Source organism: Mixophyes fleayi, chromosome 9 (genome assembly GCF_038048845.1).
Source record: "Mixophyes fleayi isolate aMixFle1 chromosome 9, aMixFle1.hap1, whole genome shotgun sequence".
NCBI classification, from domain to species: domain Eukaryota; kingdom Metazoa; phylum Chordata; class Amphibia; order Anura; family Limnodynastidae; genus Mixophyes; species Mixophyes fleayi.
In genome coordinates, this window is record NC_134410.1 from 29,712,176 (window position 1) to 29,735,784 (window position 23,609).

General features: G+C 39.0%; 1 protein-coding gene and 1 long non-coding RNA gene across 8 annotated transcripts in view; one reads left to right on the plus strand and one right to left on the minus strand.

The window, feature by feature from the left end:
* ZNF185 (zinc finger protein 185 with LIM domain) overlaps positions 1-23,609 on the minus strand; it is a 113,401-nt gene that overhangs the window by 33,487 nt on the left and 56,305 nt on the right. For 4 of the 5 annotated variants that reach the window (XM_075187185.1, XM_075187183.1, XM_075187184.1 and 1 more), the window contains 13 exons: positions 21,170-21,253; positions 20,910-20,951; positions 19,456-19,548; positions 17,580-17,672; positions 16,314-16,376; positions 13,340-13,456; positions 11,531-11,593; positions 10,257-10,331; positions 9,275-9,337; positions 7,219-7,767; positions 6,384-6,440; positions 4,181-4,288; positions 1,208-1,270 (listed from right to left, as the gene is read on the minus strand). In XM_075187185.1, coding sequence (XP_075043286.1) covers positions 1,208-1,270; positions 4,181-4,288; positions 6,384-6,440; positions 7,219-7,767; positions 9,275-9,337; positions 10,257-10,331; positions 11,531-11,593; positions 13,340-13,456; positions 16,314-16,376; positions 17,580-17,672; positions 19,456-19,548; positions 20,910-20,951; positions 21,170-21,253 — 1,470 coding nt within the window. The remainder of the gene's footprint in view (positions 1-1,207; positions 1,271-4,180; positions 4,289-6,383; positions 6,441-7,218; positions 7,768-9,274; positions 9,338-10,256; positions 10,332-11,530; positions 11,594-13,339; positions 13,457-16,313; positions 16,377-17,579; positions 17,673-19,455; positions 19,549-20,909; positions 20,952-21,169; positions 21,254-23,609) is intronic. The other variant, XM_075187186.1, reaches the window with a different exon arrangement.
* Positions 1-23,609, plus strand: part of LOC142102363 (uncharacterized) — a 107,361-nt gene that overhangs the window by 3,293 nt on the left and 80,459 nt on the right. The gene's annotated exons all lie outside the window — the stretch shown is intronic.

Below are 23,609 nucleotides of genomic sequence, written 5' to 3' on the forward strand. Positions count from 1 at the left end.
CACAGTCTCTATCTGTGACACAGGTTATAGACCTACTGAATCGCCCCCACACAGCGCTCTTACACTCCCACACACTTCAGGTTTGCTACCACCTATTGTATACAGGCAATAGGACCCCAATATACTGTCCCACACTAGCACACATGGCTTCTGGCTACCCACAGCTTAGCACGGCCCACCCCAGCAATCAAAGGGTTAACTCTTCACACCTCCAGACTGTTACACAAATGTAATTGCAAGCACACACTAGGCTTGTATTAACAAATCACACACCGCCATTCAATGGCTTAATTTGGTCGAGCTATATTCTTCTTAACAGGCTAATGGATTCGTTAAAGTATCAAGGACGCCATTTACTAAATTTATAGATTTAATATACAAAGGTACAGAGCATATAGATATAAAAAAACAATAAACAATTAACATTACATACACAAGCAAAACAGTTTAAAATAAAAGGGGTTACATTCAGAGTATAAATTACATGAGTTGTATAATCTGTGCCATGGGAAATTGGATAGCTTATCAATATGGATTGATTTTCCCAAAAGACTGACGATTTGTTGTAACTGGTCTCAGCTTTTTAAAGAAACTTTCACATTTTTCCCCACTTCCCAGGGGGTTGTGGTCTGTGACACTTTTTTTCAATCACCATTTGCATGTTGCCCGATTTACTACCAATTCTACTATGTGACCTAACTTTTCTGTGGAGCATCACACAGACCCAATTTTATTATTAATAGATCCCCTATGAATTTGCCCATCTATTGATACCAAACAAGCCTAGGTTCATGGTGTCAGTTTGAGCTTATACTCATTTTGCCAACTTCTCTGTGTGGCAGAATTCTTAATTTGACATATGAGCTGCCCTTCATCAAGCTATTGAGGAATATGTGGTTGATCACTACTTTTAGGCCAGGATATATCTCACCACAGGGGCCTTTGAAGCTGCTACAGATGACACTGCTATCTTCTAACACTGGGATGTGCAGAGCCACCGAATACACACTCAACAGACTTTTTGACATTTTACACTTTAGTAGCTCAATTTATCAATGAATTCATTTGATATGCCATATTTACACTGCAGTTATGATGTAGGCCTTATTCCCCACAATTATGTGATGGGTTAACGCTTATAACTGCAAGTTCTCTATGTTCACGACATATACTATCTGAAGGTCCGTACAGAGATGCAAAGCCTTACCTTGCAGTTACGGTGGTATCTTTTGGCTTTGTTTCCATTCGGGGAACAGGTTTTGGGAGTGTGCTGAAAAAATATGACAATGATGTTTGAATAAATGCACATAGATTTATAATAAGTATTCAGGTGCAAAAGAAGTCCTAACCAACCCATACATAGAGAGCAACAGGCAAAAGCTTAACTTTAGTTCATTTATACAGCATATTTCTTGACTAGTTGTTGCAAATTGATATCCGTCTTTAATAAGAGAAAATATTCACAGAACGTGTTTATTTGCATTCATAAGGACAGTAAATAATAGACATAAGTCATTGTGTACATAGGATGTGTTCCCTACTTGTGTATGTACATTGTTTAGTAAATGAAACTATTCTCTTCATATGGAAATAGAAGTATTCTCCTGTACGGTAATACAGGTTATTAAGAATGTACCAGACCTGTCTTTTAACACACTACACAGTGCTATACAGGAATCCTCCCTCTTGTGGTATAAGTGTTCAGAGTTAAGTCATTTAAATGACCTAACATACTCACACAGACGGAGGGGGGAGAGAGAGTATGGTCCATTTGGTAGCAACCAATTAACCTACTAGTATGTTTTTGGAGTGTAGGAGGAAACCCACGCGAACATGGGGAGAACATACAAACTCCACACAGATAAAGCCATGGTCCGGAATCTAACTCATGACCTCAGAAGTGTTAAGTGCAAAAGTGGATGTGTTGTCTATAGCAACCAATCAGATTCTAGCCTAGTATTTAGATAGTACATTCTAGACAATGATAGCTGAAATTTGGTTGCTATAGGCAACATCTCCACATTTTCTTTATAAAAGGTTTGATAAATCTACCCCTAAATACACCGTTTCCTGTGAATTTTCATTTGTTTCTGCTCTGAAGTTGCCATCCCGCCACATATGTGTTACATCCCTTGGTATCTTCTGAAGAATGGAACAGGGGGTGCAGAAAGTTATTTTTGTTTTTGGGTGGCAGCTAAAGCACCATCATCCATATCACTCTCTTACTATAGGAGCCACTTGGATTTTAGCTGTATTTCCTCTGTATTGTCTTGCACAATTTATACTAACAGCTGTGTTTTATTAGTGATCCTATAGTGTTTTTGAAAACATTACGATGACTCCAAAATATCTAAGTTACATGTAAGTCATAACCTCCGCACAAATACTTCAAAGCATAGGAATCACACACATCTTAATGCTAAAGAAACCACCAGCCACACTACAAAGCATTCACTGGAGACGAACCAGACTCAAAGAAAAAATACAATACACACAAACATCACTCAGAGGGCAAACAGGGGCACATTGTGTATACAGTCTCAGGCACATTACGAAAAGACAACAGATGCAACAGCAGTCATAACAAATGTAAAAAGCCAAAATAATTCTATTGTATACACAGCGGACACAAAAAAAATACACAGAATTATTTTCCGTAAAAACAAATTAAGTCAGCTTGTGTTAAATATAATTTATATAGTAACAACAACCACTATTTTAAAGAATGACAATCTTGTTTCTTATACAGTCAATAAAGTACCATAGCTGCCAGCTGTCCCTATCTTCAGGGACATTACCAGGTTTTAACGTTTTGTCCCTGAAAATGTCCCAGTATTCAACACTGACCAACTGCAGAGTACAAGTCCTCTTATTCTGTATAGTGGAGGAGTATTCCATAAAGATATATGTTTATTTTACTGGATAGTGAAGCTATATTTTTGCTTTCTTACTCAGCATTGTCTATGTGTAAATGACATTGAAGTGGGCGGAACTAAAACTGAGCAGTAGCTAATGAGAGCAGTAGGATGTTCGTTAACAGAGCCAACAGTAAGGCTTAAACTACACAGAGCATATTTAGCTATTGCGATTAAATCTCATGAGTTTTTGTCCAATAATCGGCTCAACCAGCCAAGGTACGACCGCTCGTTCAAAAGTCGGGTCAGTGTGTGTAGTGACACGATGGTGGAAAGTCTGCCCAAATGGACGATTGTCACCTCATTTGGTTGGTCGTACCGTTAAATATTTTCGTTCCAATCTAGTTTCCGTTGTGTAGTGTGTATAAGTTTCCGACCGATCCACAACAGTGAGTACGAAATTACAGTAATTGCTCACGACAACATGGCTGTAAAAAGTCGCTAACGGGACGGCCGCTCTTCCCTTTATCGTCTAAAACAAGACTAGTGTGTATGCAGTCCATGGACCGAGTGATCGGACCATCGATCGGATGTAAAATCGATCGGCATACAAAGTTGGTGAAAAATTCTGTAGTGTATACCCAGCTTTAGAAAATACAGTGCAACTTTATGCTTCTTAATAGCCTGAGATTAAGTGCTCTGAATTCTCATTACACAGGTCAAAGTAGCATGTCCTGTCCTGAAACACCTAAGAGAGATACACATGAATGAATGATTAATCGCTGATCATATTGTAGTCATTAGATGCAGTAAGTCACTTAAATTCCACATGATGCAATTAAATCTCAGCAATTGTGCAATCAATTGCGATGGTTGCGTTACATAGCAATGACACAATTAGATGTGTAGATTACTCTGTAAAATGGACAGTCCCACGTGAGTGATTAACTGGCTACAATAAAATGACTGAAAATCACGTTTTTGCATGCACAGCGTCTTAGGGTGTGGAACTGTGGACCAATAGGAAGCTATTGCTCCGTGCAATCAGTTTCCTCCACCTACAAAACGGCTCAGATGAGGCTGAGAATGGGCAGATGGGGCCCCCACCATTACCGCCCCAAAGGGCCCCCAAGGGATGCCCAAGTACATTGCCCCCTTGAGGTCCATCTGCGCATTGACACAGAATTGTAGTTCTTTCAGTGTGTGGTCAGTTTTTCCAACTCTGTCACAGGACATTCTAATTTCAGTTTGGCTGTAAAATTTCATATTATTCATTAATTCATATTTACATCATGGTAGAAATCGATGTATATCAAAGTATCTACCTTTCTTCTCTGAGGACTGTAATCTTCCCAGGTCCTGTTTGTGTATATTTTGTCTCAATGTCATTGTTGTACAAGGTCACTTTCGGCATTTCTGGATGATTGTTTCCGCTAGGTAAAAAAAGTTTAATCATACTAATGTTATATCTTTAAACGCAATCACAATATTGTAAGGAATATATAGTCTATGAAAGGTAAAACATATGATCATTTTAGGTTTAGATATGAATCATTTGCAATTGATGTGGAGTTTCTCAGCAATTTAAGTAGAGTGAAGCTACTTTATATTGTTTCAAATCAGAACCCACCAGTGAATGGAGCTTAAAATACAGAGTACAGTATGTGTTTTGTATGGATTAAAAACTACTCTGTCAAAAAGGTGCAGTGTCATTATGTGTTTATGAAAGATTACAAAGGTGTCTCAAATACCTATAGTGTAAGAAAAACTTAGGGTGTTTAAAAATGCTCCACTCTTGGGCAAAGAGTTGTCATTGTATAACTCATATTCCTACACTGACTAATTATAATTGGACTCTTATGTTTGTTGAATATTCTAGAATGTTCTCTTTTAGAGCTGCATGCAGATTTTACATATAAACAAATATAGATTTTGAGTTGCACACAATTTAAGGTGCAAACTAAAAAGAGCTTATAGATGCATCTGGAGCAAAGACATCATTATCAACTCAGCTTGTACCTGGCTTATGGATGAACACAAAGGCGTATCTAAACATAGATAGAGCTCAAAATAGGACACACCTCAAAGGGGAGTGGTTAACTTGTATGCCCTTACTATACTACACCTGCACATCAGCACTATTGATCCACCTTCCAATGTTCATGTTCTCAATGGTCATAAGTGCAACTCTGGCACAAGCTGAGCACATGCACAATGCAACAAATCTTATGCAAAATGCACATAACTCTAAATGAGGCCTATAGTTTAAAGCAACTGCATGGGTTTGCCATTTATATGTTTGCATGTCTCTTATTGCTTATACTTATGACATTAAACAGCTAAATTAATTTCATTCCATTAACATCCAGTGTTTTACCCTGCACACAATGCCTGATTAGAGTAATACTAAGTCTACACATAACAAGTTAAAGGAAATATATCATGTATTTTCCATGACATCTTAATTATGGGTATTAAAATATGTTGCAGGGATAGTAGTGATAGCGATATATTTCTTCAGTGGTCAGTGAATAGATAAGATATATCATAACAACCGGAGAGACAATAAATACATACACAGATGGGGTGTAGTATATGCTCTGAGTTTATCAAAACAAATAATCATCTATATATAATGATTTAATCACGCAGACATTTTAGCACTGCGCAACCGTGAATCACAAAATCAAATATAAACAAATATTACAAAGAACAAAGAAAGATATACATGTCCTGTGAAACTAGGCATAACTATTACAAATCATAATTGCAGTTCTTCCATGTAATTGAATCTTGTTAATAAAACTAAAGCCTATTGTGGCTTGCAAAGCTGTAGGCCTGAACCCTGAACAATATTTTTTCTGAACAAACTAAGTTAACTCTTTCAGTAGTAAGATAAACGTACTAATCAAATCGACCTCTCATCACCACTTAAACAAGATTGGTGTCTGTAACTTAAATATACATGTGTAGTGCACCCTGTGTTAAATGCAGAGGATAACTTTATCAATATATTTTAGGCCAGACTTTCTCAAATTTTAGCATGTACCTCCTTCTGTGAGTAAGTGTTTACCAAGTACCCTCTAAAGAGTGTCAATACCATGCACCTCCTATTTTGAGTAAAGTTATCCAAAGTGTATAAAAGTACATAAATGTACCCATCAAAAATATATAAAGGTACACACATTTGACAGATAGAAAATTAAGTTGATATATAGCCATCCTTCCCCAGGGCTACCGTATCAGTGTATCCATCATATCCTCTCTATTACAATACATCCTGAATTGTTGTCCTCTCTTTTACTACAATACAGGTGTCCCTATTGTACATTGGAATGTTTATAATTTCATGTGTTTGGCATTTGTGCTCAGCAAACAGCACAAAATGTAATATGCGCTGCAGTCCTGCAGTTTTGTTAGATGAATTCCAGTGCATTCACTTTGTACTGTTACTTATTTATTAACATTTATTCATATAGTGCCAGCATATTCCGTACCTCTTTACAATTGTTATTATTATTATATTACCTTTCAATACTTGTGGTGACAGTCCTTGTAGTTGTAGTTTTGGGCACCAATTCATCACTACATAAGATAGAAATTATGATTGAGATTTAGATAGAATTTAATTAACTTCCCTTTATATTAGTGACAGCAGAAGAGAGGTAAGTGCTAACAGGAAATACCAGAATGTCATTTGATTTAATCCATAATGGGCCTTCACCAATCTAACCACAATGACATAGGAAATAAGGAAATAAGGTGAACCTGTGGTGAAGGGTCCGGTGTGTATATTAAAGAATGTTTCAGTGGGTACCTGATATGAAAACAATGGAAGGATTGGGTGCTAATTAGGCGCACCCAGAACTGAGATTTAATCTCCAATTGTGCTGTATTAAGCTGAGTACACACTACAGAATTTTCCACCAACTTTTTATGCCAGTCAATTTTACATGTGATCGATGGTCCGATCGCTCAGTCCATGGACTGCATACACACTAGCCATGTTTTAGAAGATAAAGGGTAGAGCGGACTTCCCTTTAGCGACTTTTTACAGCCATGTTGTCGTGAGCAATGATTGCAATTTCGTACACATCGGAAGTTTATACACACTACACAACGGAAACGAGATTGGAACGAAAATATTGAACGGTACGACCAACCAAATGAGGCGACAATCGTCCATTTGGGCATACTTTCGACCATCGTGTCACTGCACACACTGACCCGACTTTTGAATGAGCGGTCGTATGTAGGCTGATTGAGCCGATTATTGGATGAACACCGTGTAGTGTGTACCTAGCTTTACATACTGATCAAGTCAAATCCACATTATAAATATAATCCAAGACAAATAAAATACCTTTCTTCTGTAAGAACTGTGATCTTCCCAGGCTCAGGTTTGATAGAAGTGCCTCTCGTCTCTGTATGAGTACTCCAAGAGGTCACTTTAGAACTCTCTGGACGGTCTATCTTCCCAGGTTCAGGTTTGACAGAAGTGCTTCTTGTTTCGGTATTAGTACTCCAAGAGGTCTCTTTAGGGCTCTCTGGACGGATTATCTTCCCAGGCTCAGGCTTGACAAGAGAGCTTCTTGTTTCGGTATTAGTAGTCCAAGAGGTCAATTTAGGACTCTCTGGACGGTCTATCTTACCAGGTTCAGGTTTGACAGAAGTGCTTCTCGTCTCGGTATTAGTACTCCAAGAAGTCAATTTAGGGCTATCTGGACGGGTTATCTTGCCAGGCTCAGGTTTGATAAGAGAGCTTCTTGTCTCGGTATTAGTACTCCAAGAGGTCAATTTAGGGCTATCTGGACGGGTTATCTTGCCAGGCTCAGGTTTGATAAGAGAGCTTCTCGTCTCAGTATTAGTACTCCAAGAGGTCAATTTAGGGCTATCTGGACGATCTATTACACTGTAGAATAATAATAAAAAAAGTTTTACTGCTGACAAAGCCAGCTAATTCCAATCCCAGCTAAAGCCCATCAAATTAATATGACAATAAATCCAGTAAACACATTGTGAACCATGGTAAAACTACTTCTACATACTGTACAGTACTAACATTTCCATATACTTCAACTTTGATCAGACAATACCTACACTTCTAAGGCTAAATGTCTCATAGCCTTGCTGATGTTGCAGGCTTGTTTAATAATATAGTTTAAATAGCACACTTGTGCTGTCAGGGCTATTTTTTGCAAACACAGGGCCATATGTGACACCCATGGCGATCTTCTCTCCCCATGGGAAAACAATGATACTGTGATATGGAGTGATATGGAGTGTAGCTACAATGTGTTACGGCGGTGCCTCTAACCCATCTGTTTGCATCCCGGCTGTCTCCATCACGATTGGGACGTCACTTCTGGTTTCACCTCAGTCATTGCTAGGGCAATAGTCGGGATGCTCAGCTGTTGAACCACCACATTCTTGTAGAATGGGCAGCCAGGCGCATGCGCAAATAGTTTAAATTAATCATGTACCTCCTGGTGATGATTTCTCCCTGCTGGGCTTCCTAGTGTTTGATTGGCTCTTCCATGTATTTAAGGCAGGGAGGGCTTAGCCTCCCTGCTGGTTATAGCGTTCACTGCCTGTGCAGTTGCTGACCTGCTCTGTCTTCTGATCCTTTTGATTGATCTCCCGTTGTGACCCTGCCTGAGCTTTGGACCTTGCCTGATTGCTGTAGCCCCGACCTTTGGCCTGAATATTGAACCTCACTTTTTTGCTTGTGACCCTGACCTTTGCTAAGATACTGGACCTGCTTGTTTGCTGCCTGCCCCGACCTCTGGTCTATAACCTGACCTTCCTGCTTGCCACGGATCCATGACCTAGGCCTGTCCCCATGTTTCCTGTGTCCAGTCTTCCAGTTTCTCTACCTGGGGCGTGGCTATTCTGATAAGCCTCTACTACCATAGAGTTAAGTCCTGGGAGCATCTAAGTACCTGCAAACGTATAAAGTTCTACGTGAAAGGCGGCTGCTAAAGGTGAAGACCTCTACTAGTCCGGTTCTAAAGGCTTATCAGTAACCGTGGTCCTAACACAATGAAGTAGTTTTTCCAGGCTCCTCCATTTCTGTGATATGGCTCCATCTGCTTAAACTTATTAATAATTTTCATATGCCTGTCAGATGGAGGTGTGTCCCTGCTTTTGTGGACCAATAGGAAGCTGCATGCTCTGCCTGTTATCTTTACTGAGACACGTAGGAATTTAGCAATCTGCTTATATATTGCATTTCTGTCAGCTATGATCCTGGGAAGCCAAAAATGCAGGCTCTGGCTTTACATTGGCCCTGATCTACATCAAATATATTATTTAGCACACTAACACCCATACTTTCTTATATGTTAATGCCAAAGGTGGCTTTACTTACAATTTAAGATTGAGAAAATTAAGCATTAAATGAGCTCTATAATACTAACCGAGGAGGTGATGTCTGAGTTGCTGGCAGTTTTGATTGATTTGCTTGCCAATTCTTTTCAAACCTGTGTTCAAACACATTTTCAAGAAAGTGTCAAGGAGCCCAAATAATATTGACAGCAACAATGCAGTAATCATGATTAAATGTTATAATAAAAATAGAATGAAAGTAAAATACTGTTGCCATTCATTATTATGTGTGCCTTATATAAAAAAGATTTACTAAGTTTACAATAATAATAATAATAATAATAATAATAATAACAATAAGTACTAATTATATTATTACATTTTCTAAAGTGTGTAACTTAATGTAACAAGTAATAATAATGTAAAAATATCTTCTAAAACAAAAAGTAAAGTAACTATTACATAGCCTGCATAATTCTACTAAGACTACATACACCGAGCACTGCTTCAGCATCCAATAAGAGTGCTGTATTCAACAGCTTGCTGAACACTCTTCGGCATCATTTGAAATAGGGTTAATTGATATGTGGAGCATGTTCTGCAGAGTATGCAAGTGTTATACACAGAAATATTAATACTAATAATAATCTCTGTTGGTAACTACACCTGAATAGTCCCTTAAAAAGTTAAATTCTTTGTGTACTGACCCATATACAGATCAATAAAAGCTGTTTCCCATGTAGTGTAATTGGATTCAGGATGTGGTTGAATGCAGCTCAACCTTAGTGCTTAGTGTGCAGCAATGTGATGAATTTGCTGCACCTGTGCCCATATAGAAGAATGAGCAAACCTTTCATTTCACCAATTACTTGTATTGCATTATTGGAACATTGTACTAAGTCTATTTCATACAACACATAGCTGCAGCTTTGTCTTTTCTTAATAATTATAACTGCAGTCAATTTGGATGTCATGTGAATGAAGAATTTATTATCTAAAATCACCATATTGTTATTATGAGACTGCATGTGTTATGAAGGATAAATAGATTTTTCAACAGTTTGGGTAGATTACCTGTTGGCATCATCATACAGGTAGAAGGCTAATGAGTTTGGGAGAGAATCACTCTTATTCTCTGTTGTCACCACCCTGTCAGAGAAAACAAGCAGTGAGATATTACTGTCCTGCTAATGTGAATAGAAACGATTGAATGCTGAGCGAGGTAGATGTACAGGTAAAACAGGTTACAAACAGTAACTGAACACAGTATTGAATAATGCTATAAATATATATTGCTTGAACATATTTCAAAATGTTATAGAACAACGCAGTGTAGACATCATGTAAAGCCTAGGTGCACTATGCGTCATTGCAGTTTTAACCCTTCTCTTACTTTCTTGCCTTTCAATTTTATCCCTGATTACAGGGAAACGGGATCTGTGACCAATTTTGCCATAAACGAGGAGGGCCAAATTGCCAAATATGCATGTTAATAAACAAGACTGGTTCACAGGGGTCCCCATAGATTTTGTTCAACTGATGAGCATCTAATAGCGAAAACAAGTAAAAGTATTTCTGCACAATATATATAATGATATATTTTGCTTGACCGCAGACAAGATATTGGAGGCTGATACACTTTAGTATTCTAAATAATCATTATAGATGCAGAAACTTGGCACATATTTAATTATTTATACAGATTTCCAGACACTACGGGGAACATTCAATTGCCAGCGACGTAGAGCGCGGACATTGCACCGCGCACATTGCTGGCAATTACGGTAGAAATCACAGAGGTGCAAGGAAATATGAGCAGGGATGTCTGTCAAATCTCTGGCGTGAAGTGTCTTGGGATTGTTCCGAAGACACTTCGCGGCCAGTTGAATCTTCGCCTATGTGGTAGATTTATCAAACCTTCTAAAAAGGAAAAGTGGAGGAGTTTTCATAGCAGCCAATCAGATTCTGGCTATCATTTATATAGTACATTCTAGAAAATGATAGCTAAATTCTGATTGGTCTCTATGGGCAACAGCTCCACTTTTCTTTTTAGAACGTTTGATAAACCTACCGCTATGACTCATTTGCCAACATTTCATTTGGGAACAAAATTTACACTATATAGTGACAAATCAAACACTTGCACTAGACCAGCAAATGCTAACTACTGAATGATTCATGTGGCTCAGTACAAAGTTTGTACCGAAATGTAATGTCGGCATATGAGCCCTGTTACTTAAAAAGGTCACTTCAGCATAAGTTTCTAGGCAGACAGCATGGGCAGCACTGGCAATTTTATGCATGTTGGCATATAAGAAGTCTAGAGTGCATTTGAATACATATATTACCTTTCTGTTCTTGTAGTTGTGGTTTCTTTCTCTGTTGCAGGTTTAGGTGTTTCTTTGTTATCACTATGGTTAAAATCAGAAATAATTTGTTGGCTGATTTGTATATTACTTATTTCTTCATTGATTTCTCTAAATTTGTAGCAAGTGTATAGACAAATGAAGGCCTGGGGGTATATTTACTAAACTGCGGGTTTGAAAAAGTGGAGATGTTGCCTATGGCAACCAATCAGATTCTAGCTGTCATTTTGTAGAATATACTAAATAAATGAGAACTAGAATCTGATTGGTTGCTATAGGCAACACTCTCTCCACATTTTCAAACCCGCAGTTTAGTAAATATACCCCCTGGAGTATGTTAGTTATTGCTATGGTGATGAAGTGGTTAATAACACAAGGGTCTTGGGTTCCAATCCAACCAGCATGCAATTTTCATCTGCATGTAATTTGTATGTTCTCACCATTTGCTTTGGGGGGATCTATTTTACTTCCATCATCCAAAAACATACTGGCATGTTAATTGGCTTCTAAATAAATTGGTCCTAGTATGTCTAGTATGTAAATTACATTGTAAGTACCACTGAGGCAGGTACTTATATGAATGATTAAATATTTTCTATAGAGAGCTGCATAATATATTTCCACTTTATAAATATAAAATAATAATAATAATAATAATAATAATAATAATAATAATAATTATCACTGGTACAAAGCTGTAGACACTGTATGGACACTGCAGTACCATGTCTGGCCAACAGAGGCCTCTTCAGAACAGTTATTTGTCTCCTCTTTGAAGTGTGATATTATAGAGCTCTGGTGCACTAAAATACCCATAAAGGCATATAGACTGAAATTGACTATACAATCTGCTTCAATAAATGAACCGCTCTGGTCTTTGAGCATATGCTTGGGCTGGCACATGCACAGGGAATTCCCATTGCTGAGCCCTCCTGGAAATTTTGCTATAGGCCTGACCATATTCCGTCTCCGGATAGTGAGCAGGTTATCCAATATGCAAACAATCAGGAATTGGCAACTATGCATTAGTGGACCAATGGCAAAGGTCACATTTAGTGGACCCCCGATTCCAATTTGTATAACACAAAAATTAACTTGCAACAACATCTCAAATATACAGTATCAAGTATTGAGAACAAAGGATCAGAACTCTCTTCGGACTCAGGATAGTTTTAGAGCATAAACTAGGTTCTTAGTTAGGGATGAAGACTACATTAAGGCAAATGTTTGGACCAGGGATAAAACTTGGGGAAGGTTCACATTTAGGGCCTCAACTGATGTTCATGGTTGTGTATATGTTAGAATAAAAGGTATAGGGCTAATATTAAAATAATGGTCCTCTTTATTTATTTTAATTTTGTTTGACACAGGACATCACCAAGCAATTCTCTTCCTCCTCTTTTCTATCAAACAAGATGTCGCTTGTCTTTCTAGGTCATCGGGGATAGACGGATGGGTCCCTTGTCTTGGTGGGCCCAGGGCGAATGGCATTTTGCCTTTTTATGAAAACAGACTTGATTAGTCGCCAAATATGTTTAATTGAGATAAATTCCTGTATCTTAAATATATCTTGATCCAAGGCGTTGACACGGGACATGACTTCCTTTGTAATGAGAGTTAGTCGAAAAACTGTGCAAGTCTTACAATTCGCAAAGGTTTCTAAATCTTGTAGCACAGAAGTTAATTCAAAAGAAATGTAAATGAATCACTCACAATTAATTTTTTTTTTGAAAAACTGATCTCAAATAGATAACATCTTATAAAGCTTACGACATTAATACAGAAGCTGACCTTTCCTTGACAACTGTGATCTTTGCAGGTTCTGGCTTCACAGATGTACTTCTGGCCTCGGAGGTGCTGCTTGTAGAGTAAGAGGTCATTTTGGGACTGGTGCTTCTATCGGTAGTTCTAAGAGAATAAAAATATGGTGTTACCCCAAAAACATAATGGGGAGCCTGCAGTATAGTGATCCAAGTAGTCTATCTACTGCATGTATTAGGGCCCTATCAATCTATATATACATGACTGGGGCTGTAAAGAGTTTAATGCCATGCGCTGTCATCAAGCCCAAATTTGTGAAAAGGCCACAGAGGCATCGAACGTACAGGGGCAACACTCTGCTAACTATACACATCATTATTTTATCTTTTTCTTATTTTGAATATAAACGGCCTCATTTAGGAACAAAGGAAAAAAGAAAAATAGTACATTTACAAAACCATGTTTTTGTTGTTTTTTTGCTTTGCTCCAAATTAGGTTCTATAAATCTATTAGTTACTTGTTATACATGTTTAAAATACTTAAGAAAGGGCTCAGTTTGGATAATTACTCTCCTGTATTTATTTTATACAAATGCTATGTTGTGTACAAAATTGGAGAGGTAAGGCTGTGGGAGGTAGGGGTGCCACCGAAACAGTGGCATCAAAGAATTTCGCTACCTTCAATTCCTCCATCTAACCAACAGCACTCCCAATATATTCATTATGAGCGCTCCCCCAGATTTAGACTTAGGTGGGGGTCAATTCACTTCCCAGATCAGTGTGAACATCAGCATCCCGATCTACAAATCAAGACCCCCTTATACACCAGTTACAGAGCGTTCCATTGTAACACCTGCATTTGTGCGGGTCTGATATAAATTTACCTGAGGAGTGCTAGTTAAATTATGTACTGGTACCTTGAGATATACTAAGTTCCTAATTAGAGGCATCGTTTAGGATATCACTTTGACAATCAGGACTTCATCTCTTCAACAATGGATTACCATTGAGAGATACTAGTCAATTATAAATGGCTAAACTGATATTCCGAAGCACCTAATACAATGCATTAGGTGTATTCCTCACGTTGACATGATGAATAGCTTTTGTCAACAATAACAAATTGCCTTTATTGATATACAATACGGACTGGTAGCTGATAGAATAATATATAAAATATAAAAAAATAAGTAATAAAAAATACAAATAAAAATTATTTTTTATTATTATTATTATTCAGTGGAGATATTATACACAAATAAAAGGTGTTTATAAACAGAATCAATTGAGGTAGCAAAGCCATTGCAGTACTATCTGCAATTTTTATTGCACTTATAGTACACTAAGTTATCACATCACTTAACACCATTTGTTTTTATCTTTATTTTACTGCTTTCCCTAAATCAGCAAATATTCCTATGTTTTAATGTATACTAATAACATTTTTAACTTTTTAATGAATTGGACATCCCAGAGTGCCTCGATTTACACTTCTTCCTCCTTTTTCTGTTTCATCATAGAAGTGTACACCCTGGAATGACTGTTATAAGTTATGGAGTTTTCAGGTATTGATATGATGCTACAATACAGGCAATACGGGGTAGGTGCTAAATAATTGAGGGTTCTTATATAAATCTGGTAATGACTTGGAAACCACAGACATGCCGGGAATGGAATGTTGAGTGAACCGAGTGTGTGTGTGTGTGTGAGTGTGTATGTTTGTGCGTGTGTGACAAGAGAGTTATGCAGTGGGTTTGTTTACTCTTTGCAAACCTATTGTATGCGGTATAGTGGTGCCTCAGGGATTTTGTGTGTAGGGTGTGGACAGGAACGTAGCCTATACCACCATAAATGTTCCTTCTCAGTTGAGCTTCAAGAAGAACTTCACATATATATTTTTGCAGAAATAATCTCCCTTCCACCAAAATGACATAACCGCCGGGATCTCAGTTCGGATCTAGGACACCTGCAGTTCCTGAGATACCTGACCGACTGTCTGACAGTTTTCCAGGGTTTCAAAATATACGAGTGAATGTGGATACAAGTGTAATGAACACTGTATTCTTTCCAAGTTATCCAGTGTATCAAGCCATAGAGAACTGATCACTAGACCCAGGTGTGGGTATCTTGAGTACTGTGAGCAGGGCCGGATTAAGGGAATGGAGGCCCCTGGGCTAAGGGGGCCTCCATTCCCCCGTGAGGGCCCCCCCCCCCGTGATCCGAGCCGCCCCTCCCCCACCCGGTGATCCGAGCCGGCCCTCCTCCCCCCGGTGATCCGAGCCGCCCCCCCCCCGGCACTTACCTCCTTTCCCGGCGAGCTGTACACTCTTTACTGAGGAGATCTCGTGAGAGTGAGACTCACGAGATCTCCTCAGTAAGGAGACTACAGCGCGCCGGGGAAGTACTGCAGTGAAAGTGCTCAGCAGCACTGATCGGGCTGGGGGCGCCCCCGACCAATCAATACTGCTGCTGACCACTTTCAAAGGCCCCCTGGATGCCATAGGCCCCTGGGCTATTGCCCAGTTAGCCCTATGGTTAATCCGGCCCCTGACTGTGAGGATCATTGTTCTGCAAGCTTGGGTAGGAGGGTTATTCCTGAAATAACTACATCCAAACTGTTTATTCTACAATAAATCCCCTCCCAAACTGGGAAAAATACAGGGGTCCCATGCAATATACCCCAACTCTTCAGGATAAACATCTCCACTGATGCCCACAGTGCCTTGATGTTTCTGGGTAAATTTCTGTGAAATGGGGGGGGGGGGGGGGGGGGGGGGAAACAACCCAGGGAATATTCTCCTCTTACTAACCATCTTGACCTTGCATCCAAAAGAATCTTGTGTTTTTCTTTGCACTACCATGGTTATAAATGAGGTATTTTCCGTTGAGACTTTTTTTTTTGTTGAGAACCCTCAGACTCCACAGACGTTCCTACACGGTGTCACTCTTTATTTATATAGACAGTTACAATGATATACTGATATATGCTGATCTCTTACACTAACCTGAGTGGCGATGTTTGAGGTGGTGTTTGTTTACTTTGTTTTTCTTTCCAATTTTTTTCATAGCTATGAAAAAAAAGTAGCAAAAGACATTGTCAAAACAACGTGAAGAAACGCAAGCGAAAGTATATTCCTTTACTTCCTCTATAGTTACCATGAAATAAATTAAAATGTTACAAAGTATTGCTAAAACAGAAACTAAAGTTACTTTACATAAAGATTTAGTAGTAAGTAACATCCATGTATATGTCTTAGCAGCATATGAGAACTAAATAGAGTATATTTCAGACAAGACTGAGAGTGTGGAGAAAATGTTTTATCTATGTATATATCTCTTCCTGTCTCTGTGCCTATCGAAATAATCTGTCGTGCTTTTCAGAGCTAAAATGGCGGATAATAGATATATAACATACTTACCAACTTTTGCAGCCAGCTGTCCGGGAGAGGGCTCCATCATCATCATTATCATCACCATTTATTTATATAGCGCCACTAATTCCGCAGCGCTGTACAGAAAACTCACTCACATCAGTCCCTGCCCCATTGGGGCTTACAGTCTAAATTCCCAAACACACAGACAGATAGACAGACAGACTAGGGTCAATTTGTTAGCAGCCAATTAACCTACCAGTATGCGGGAGGAAACCGGAGCACACGGAGGAAACCCACGCAAACACGGAGAGAACATACAAACTCCTTACATATAAGGCCATGGTTGGGAATTGAAATCATGACCCTAGTGCTTGCAGAAGTGCTAACCACTTAGCCACCGTGCTGCCCTCCATCTTAGGGGGCATGGCCACATGAATCACGCAGTTAGGCCACGCCCTGTCAATCTTTGCCCACTTCAGCCTATCGGCTGCCCACTTCAGCCTATTGGGCGGGCCAGGAAGACGCATTTAGCCCCGCCACCACCCGTAGTTGTATGCACTCCAATCTTCTTGTCAGTACTTGTATTAGAGGAGAAATTATAACATACAAATGTAGAAATAAAACTCTAGTCAACATAGTCTCATTTTCAATACAATGGGGGTATAATGACACAATATCCTTACTTCTGTTCTAATGGGCAGATTTAAATGGAATCCTCAACACAAAAATGTCATGGTGTCTGCACATGTGTAGTGTAACAATCAGGACATCTCAGACAGCAGCAATTTCAGGAGGAACTGGATAGTAGGATCAGTGGGTACTGACACCTTAGTGTGCTCAGATGTTTATACCTATTACTGGCACTTGTATACATAAAGATAATACTGTAGTGCATACCTGTTGGCATCATCAACAAGATATGAAGAGAGAGATTTGGGGAGAGTTTGACTCTTCTTATTTGTAGTGTTCTCTTCCTCTTGTATTTCCACCCTTTAAATACAAACACAGCATATCTTATATAGAATTCATATCAATGGCTGAAGTGGAAATTTAGAAGTGGCGGAGTGGAAAATGTAATGGGAATGTGATTGAATGGAATTTGATAGTTTTACAATCAAAGCAGAGGGGAAGTGGCGGTATGGCATACCACCGTATACCAAACATGCCAACTCTCCCGGAATGTCCGGGAGACTCAGGAAATCAAGGTAGGTCTCCCTTCTCCCGCATCTGCCGGCATTGAGGGGTGTATGGGCGGAAGGGGGGCGGAACGTCTTGATTCGCGTAATTTTGGTCCCGCCCCCAGAGACGTAATGCCTGCTTTGGGGTTTTTTTACCACTGTAAAAAGACCCCAAACAGGCATATGTTACTTGGGATGGGGACAAAATGATGCAAATCATGAAGTCCCGTCCCCTTCTGCCCTCCCTTCACACCCCTCTTCAGTGAACTCCCGGAGGGAGCCAGTCAAAAGTAGGTAAGCATGCCAAATACATCCCCACTTCGACCACTGGTTCATATATATATATATATATATATATATATATATACTGCTTTAATACCTAAACTGAGAACATTGTACACAGGGGAATCAAAAAGATAAACCAGATTAATTAAAGACAGTTACAGTTTAATACTAAAACAATTAGAATTGTCATGTGTCACATGTTTGGATATGGAGAGAGGTGTGTAGGATATCATGTACCTGAAGCCATCAAATATTGTTCAAAAGATGCTAAGAAAGTTAAGAGAGGGAGAATCAGTTTTATTTATGGCCACCAGGAGAATTCAGGGAACTTCCATTAAAACAATGTACTGGGCTGGATACATATATACCAAACATATGTATATGTTATATGTAAGCTATACATATATCAAAAAATAGCATATAACATTAAATTATAAAAATGTATCTTACAACGTAGAAATGACAGTAACAATAAAGTGTAGTAACCTGTGAAATGTGCATTAAAAGCACATAGAATAAGATTCAATGGAGCCCTACTGAACTCATGCAAAGCACATGAAAGTGCATTAATAGCATTTTAGAACTTGTTCACATTAGGAACCTATTTATCAACCTATTATTGTTCGAAAATTGTAGTTTTTAGGGGATTAACGCATAAGAATAGTAACAAGGATATTTATTAATGGAGGTTTTCAGGCTTGGGCATCCCTTGTAGGCCCGGTGGTGGTGCTGGGCGGGTAATAAGTGTACTCACACCCCGTAGGCTGAACTGGTAGCACTGGCTTTTGCAGATGGTGTTAGCGCAGCTCAACTTGGATTTATCATACACTTTCCAAGTGGTGTGGTCAAGACATACCTGTGTCTCTGCCACTTGTACAGTGCACAATGACTTAGAGATCATTGATTCCTATGGTCACCGCGCGTCTCCCATTCACACTACAGAAGAAGCTACGGTTGCATGGAGACATGTAGAACAGCATCCTCAGCATGCTGGTCATCAGCGTGTGCTACAGTGTGAACAGGTGATGTGTGTTGTCCAGGAATCCATGATCCCATAGTCACTGTGACCTCTAAAAGAGACCCCAATGACACACAGCTGTAATGCAGATGATAAACTCTGGTGTAAACGAACACTCAAAAGTGCAAGTGTATTTTCCACACTGATTTGAATGAAATCCTCATCACGAAAATGTCACACATTTAAAAAAATCAGGACATCACCAAGTGCAGATGGAAGCAGTAGGTACTGACACCCTAGTGTGCTCAGTTGTTTATAGCTAGTACTGGTACATTGTGTACTTGTGACATACCTGATGGCATCATCCTTAAGATATGAAGAGAGAGTTTTGGGGAGAGTTTGACTCTTCTTGTTTGTAGGGCTCTCTTCTTCTTGTATTTCCACCCTTTAAATACAAACACAGCATTATATATATACATATATATATATATATATATATATATATATATATATATAAAAATATATAGTTCAAATCAGTGGTCAAAGTGTAAATTTAGAAGTGGCGGTATGGAAAATGTAATGTGAATGTGAATAAATTGTGTTTGAGCAGTAGAAGTGGCGGTATGGCATACCATTATACCACTGTATACACTCCCTCTGATTAATATATATGCTGCTTTCATACGTAAGCTGGAAACATTGTACACAGAGGCATCAATTGTTATAAACCAGATTAATGAAGGACAGTTACAGATTAATGCTACAACAATTAGAATTGTCACGCGTTTGGATATGGAGAGAGGTGGGTGGGATATCATGTGCCCTGGAGCCATGAAACATTGTTCAAAATATGCTAAGAAAGTTAAGGGAAGGGGGAAACAGTTTTGCTGAGGACCACCAGGAGAACTCAGGGCACTTCTATTAAGACCATATACCAGGCTTGGCTAACCTGTGACACTTCAGGTGTTGTGAAACTACAAGTCCCAGCATATCCTTCCAGCAATAAGCTGCTATATATTGGCAAAGCATGTTTCACAACAACTGGAGTGCCACAGGTTAGCCAAGCCTGCGCATATAGGACCTCATTTAGAGTCGGACGCAAAGTCCGTTTTAGGCGCATCTAACCAAAAAACACTACCACGCATGTGCAGAAAGCACCAAATCCGCCTGCATCTTGGATGCAATTAACACTTGCGACAGCTTGCGACTCACTACGAGAGAATGGGAGGAACGCGGAATTGTGAAGGCGGGACCATGTAAATACATCCTAGTCGTACTGAGGCGCTACACACGTCAAAACAGGGCTAAAACTGTGCGGCAGGAATTAGGTGCCGTAAGTAGTTAACTAGATGCAGGAACTGCTCGCAGCTCGATAGGGCATTAAGAGTGGGGTGCAACTGGGGTTGCTTGCCACTCGTAACACCCTACCAAGCTGCGGCACACTCCCACTCCTACACTTCTTACACGGACTTTGTGTCTGACTCTAAATGAGGTCCATACTGTCTACTACAGGGCTGGATACATATATACCAAACATATCTATGTGTTGACCGTAAGCTATACATATATCAAAAATAGCATGTAACATTTCATAAAAAAAAGTCTAGAATCCTGTTTGCCCCTGTATATATGTGATAGGTGTTCTCTAGGATGTGTTTAAAAATCCTTGTATGTAAGGAAAAGGAGCTTTTGCCAGTTAGCACATGTATCCTATAACGTAGAAATGACAGTAATAATAAAATGTATTTTCATGGATTTGGATTTAAACATATAAAGAACAGTTAGTAGCTAGTTAAAGTATCTCACCTTTTTGCTATGAAAGGTGACTGTGTATCCTGTGTTCCGATTCTGGAAAAATCATGAGGTTAAAGATATGGATCAGTTTGGACATTTAAAGGGAATATACTTGTCACTCAATACACAACAAATAATATAGAGACACGTCTACTACATAGATCACTGTTGCCTCCTCTTCCAGTATCCGTGCATGAGTGAGGAAATATATATAGGTACTGGGGTATCGCTGCAAGTTTGCCCCTCTATCAATGCTTCTGACATAAACTCACCCACTGTTTCTTTTTGCTGCTGATATGACATATGAACGATCCTTGGATGACGTGTTCCTTAAAATGCCACTCGCTTGTTCAGTCCTAGTAAAATGGAAAATAAATGACATTTGCATAAAAAAAATAAATGGAGAAAATGTACTAAAAAAGTGCAAATGTATAATAACCAGCAAATAGATTTAACATGTCTAGTGCACGTCATCCGGTGAATGTATGTTACTATACACTTGTCGTGATTTCATGTTTTATAATTCTACTAATTAACCAGCCCAATCTGAACCAAAATTTGTAAAAACAAAATAAACAGAAGGAGACTCAAATGATAGAGCAATGCTCATTTATACCACAAATATAGAAGTGCACCTAATTCTCGGTCAAGTATATTTCAAAGTGTACACCCACTTCCTGGTCTGATACCCTGGAAAATGCTTCTGATGGAAACAAGAAAACCGTCACTACAAAATCTACGGACCACTTGTGGACCATCCTCTTCACTCATTTTAAACTTTAAAATGTTTCTCTTTAAATACTGCTTGGTTTAGACTTTTTGGGGTATATTTACTAAACTGTGAGTTTGCAAAAGTGGAGATATTGCCTATAGCAACCAATCAGATCCTAGTTATCATTTTTTTAGTACATTCTACAAAACGACAGCTAGAATCTGATTGGTTGCTATAGGCAACATCTCCACTTTTTCAAACCCGCAGTCTAGTAAATATACCCCTTTATGTCTTAAATTAATCATGAGAAGGGACAACGCATTTGCACTACACATTTGTAAACTACTCCTAGGATCTTTATCTTAGCTCCAGGAAACAATAACTCTTTGCGCGGTATAATTGTTGGGAGAGACCGTGTGTTATAGGGCTCATTCACACTAGGGGCTAGATTTACTAAACTGCGGGTTTAAAAAAGTGGAGATGTTGCCTATAGCAACCAATCAGATTCTAGCTGTCATTTATGTAGTGCACTCTACAAAATGACAGCTAGAATCTGATTGGTTGCTATAGGCAACATCTCCACTTTTTCAAACCCGCAGTTTAGTAAATATCCCCCTAGGTTTGTATCTTTAATACAAGCAGCGTTGTCATGATGACCTGACTGTGTGTCTGCTGGTTGTTACATGCATGGAATAATAGGGAAGGAATGTTTGCCATGGTCACCTTGTTAAATGAGACAGGGAAGAAAGAATAAATAGCTGTCAGTTTATTAGCATCATAATGTTCAAAATTATTGCTAACAGGGAATATAATTTTTATTTTTACAATAAAATCCTTTGTACTAACTATTTAAATGGGTAATGTCACCTACAGGAGATGCCTTGACGCTGGCAGGGGAGCTTATCCTTATGTTAAAATCTAATTTATCATATAGTGTTATTATCGTTCTAGATTTTATTGCTGGGATTTAATTGTAAATAGCAGAGCACAGATATGATGTAAGTGTGTAATGCAAGCAATTAAATGTAGACTGTGATTAAGATTTTATATAGGGTAGGTTATGAAAATATCATTGAAAGTATTATGAAATATTATGATTCAGAGATAACTACCCAGAGACCTATGATTAGTATTAATATATACTATATTTATATGTATATATACACCAATCAGTCACAACATTAAAAGCACTGACAAGTTAATGAATAACATTGATTATCTCATTACAATGGCACCTGTCAAGGGATGGGAAATATTAGGCAGCAAGTGAACAGGCCATGGTTGAAGTTGATGTTTTGGAAGCAGGAAAAATGGGCAAACATAAGGATCTGAGTGACTTTGACAAGGGCTAAATTAATTGTGATGGCTGGATGACTGGGTCAGAGCATCTCTCATATGCCAGGTCTTGTGGGGTGTTCCCAGAATGCAGTGTTTGGTACCTACCAAAAGAGGTCCAAGGAAGGACAACTGGTGAACCGGCAGCAGGGTCATGGTCGTGGAAGGCTCATTGATGCACATGGGGAGCGAAGGTAGCTCACCTGGTCCAATCCCCACATAAGAGCTACTGTAGCACAAATGGCTGAAAACCTCAGAACTCCCAGTGTATCACAGCTTGCTGCTTATGGTGCTGCATAGGCACAGACCAGGCTATGCCCATGGTGAACCCTGTCCACCACCCAAAAGCACCTACAATGGGCACATGAGTGCCAGAACTGGATCAAGGAGCAATGGAAGAAGGTGTCCTGGTCTGGTAAATCAGATTTTATTTTACATCATGTGGACGGCTAGGTGCGTTTCTGGGGAAGAGATGGCACTATGGGAAGAAGGCAAGCCGACAGAGGCAGTGTAATGCTTTGGGCAATGTTCTGCTGGGAAACCTTGGGTCCTTGCATTCATGTGGATGTTACTTTGACACACACCACTTACCTAAACATTGCTACAGAACAAGTACACCCCTTCATGGCACATAAGTTAAATACTGACTGTTTTTTCACGTAGCA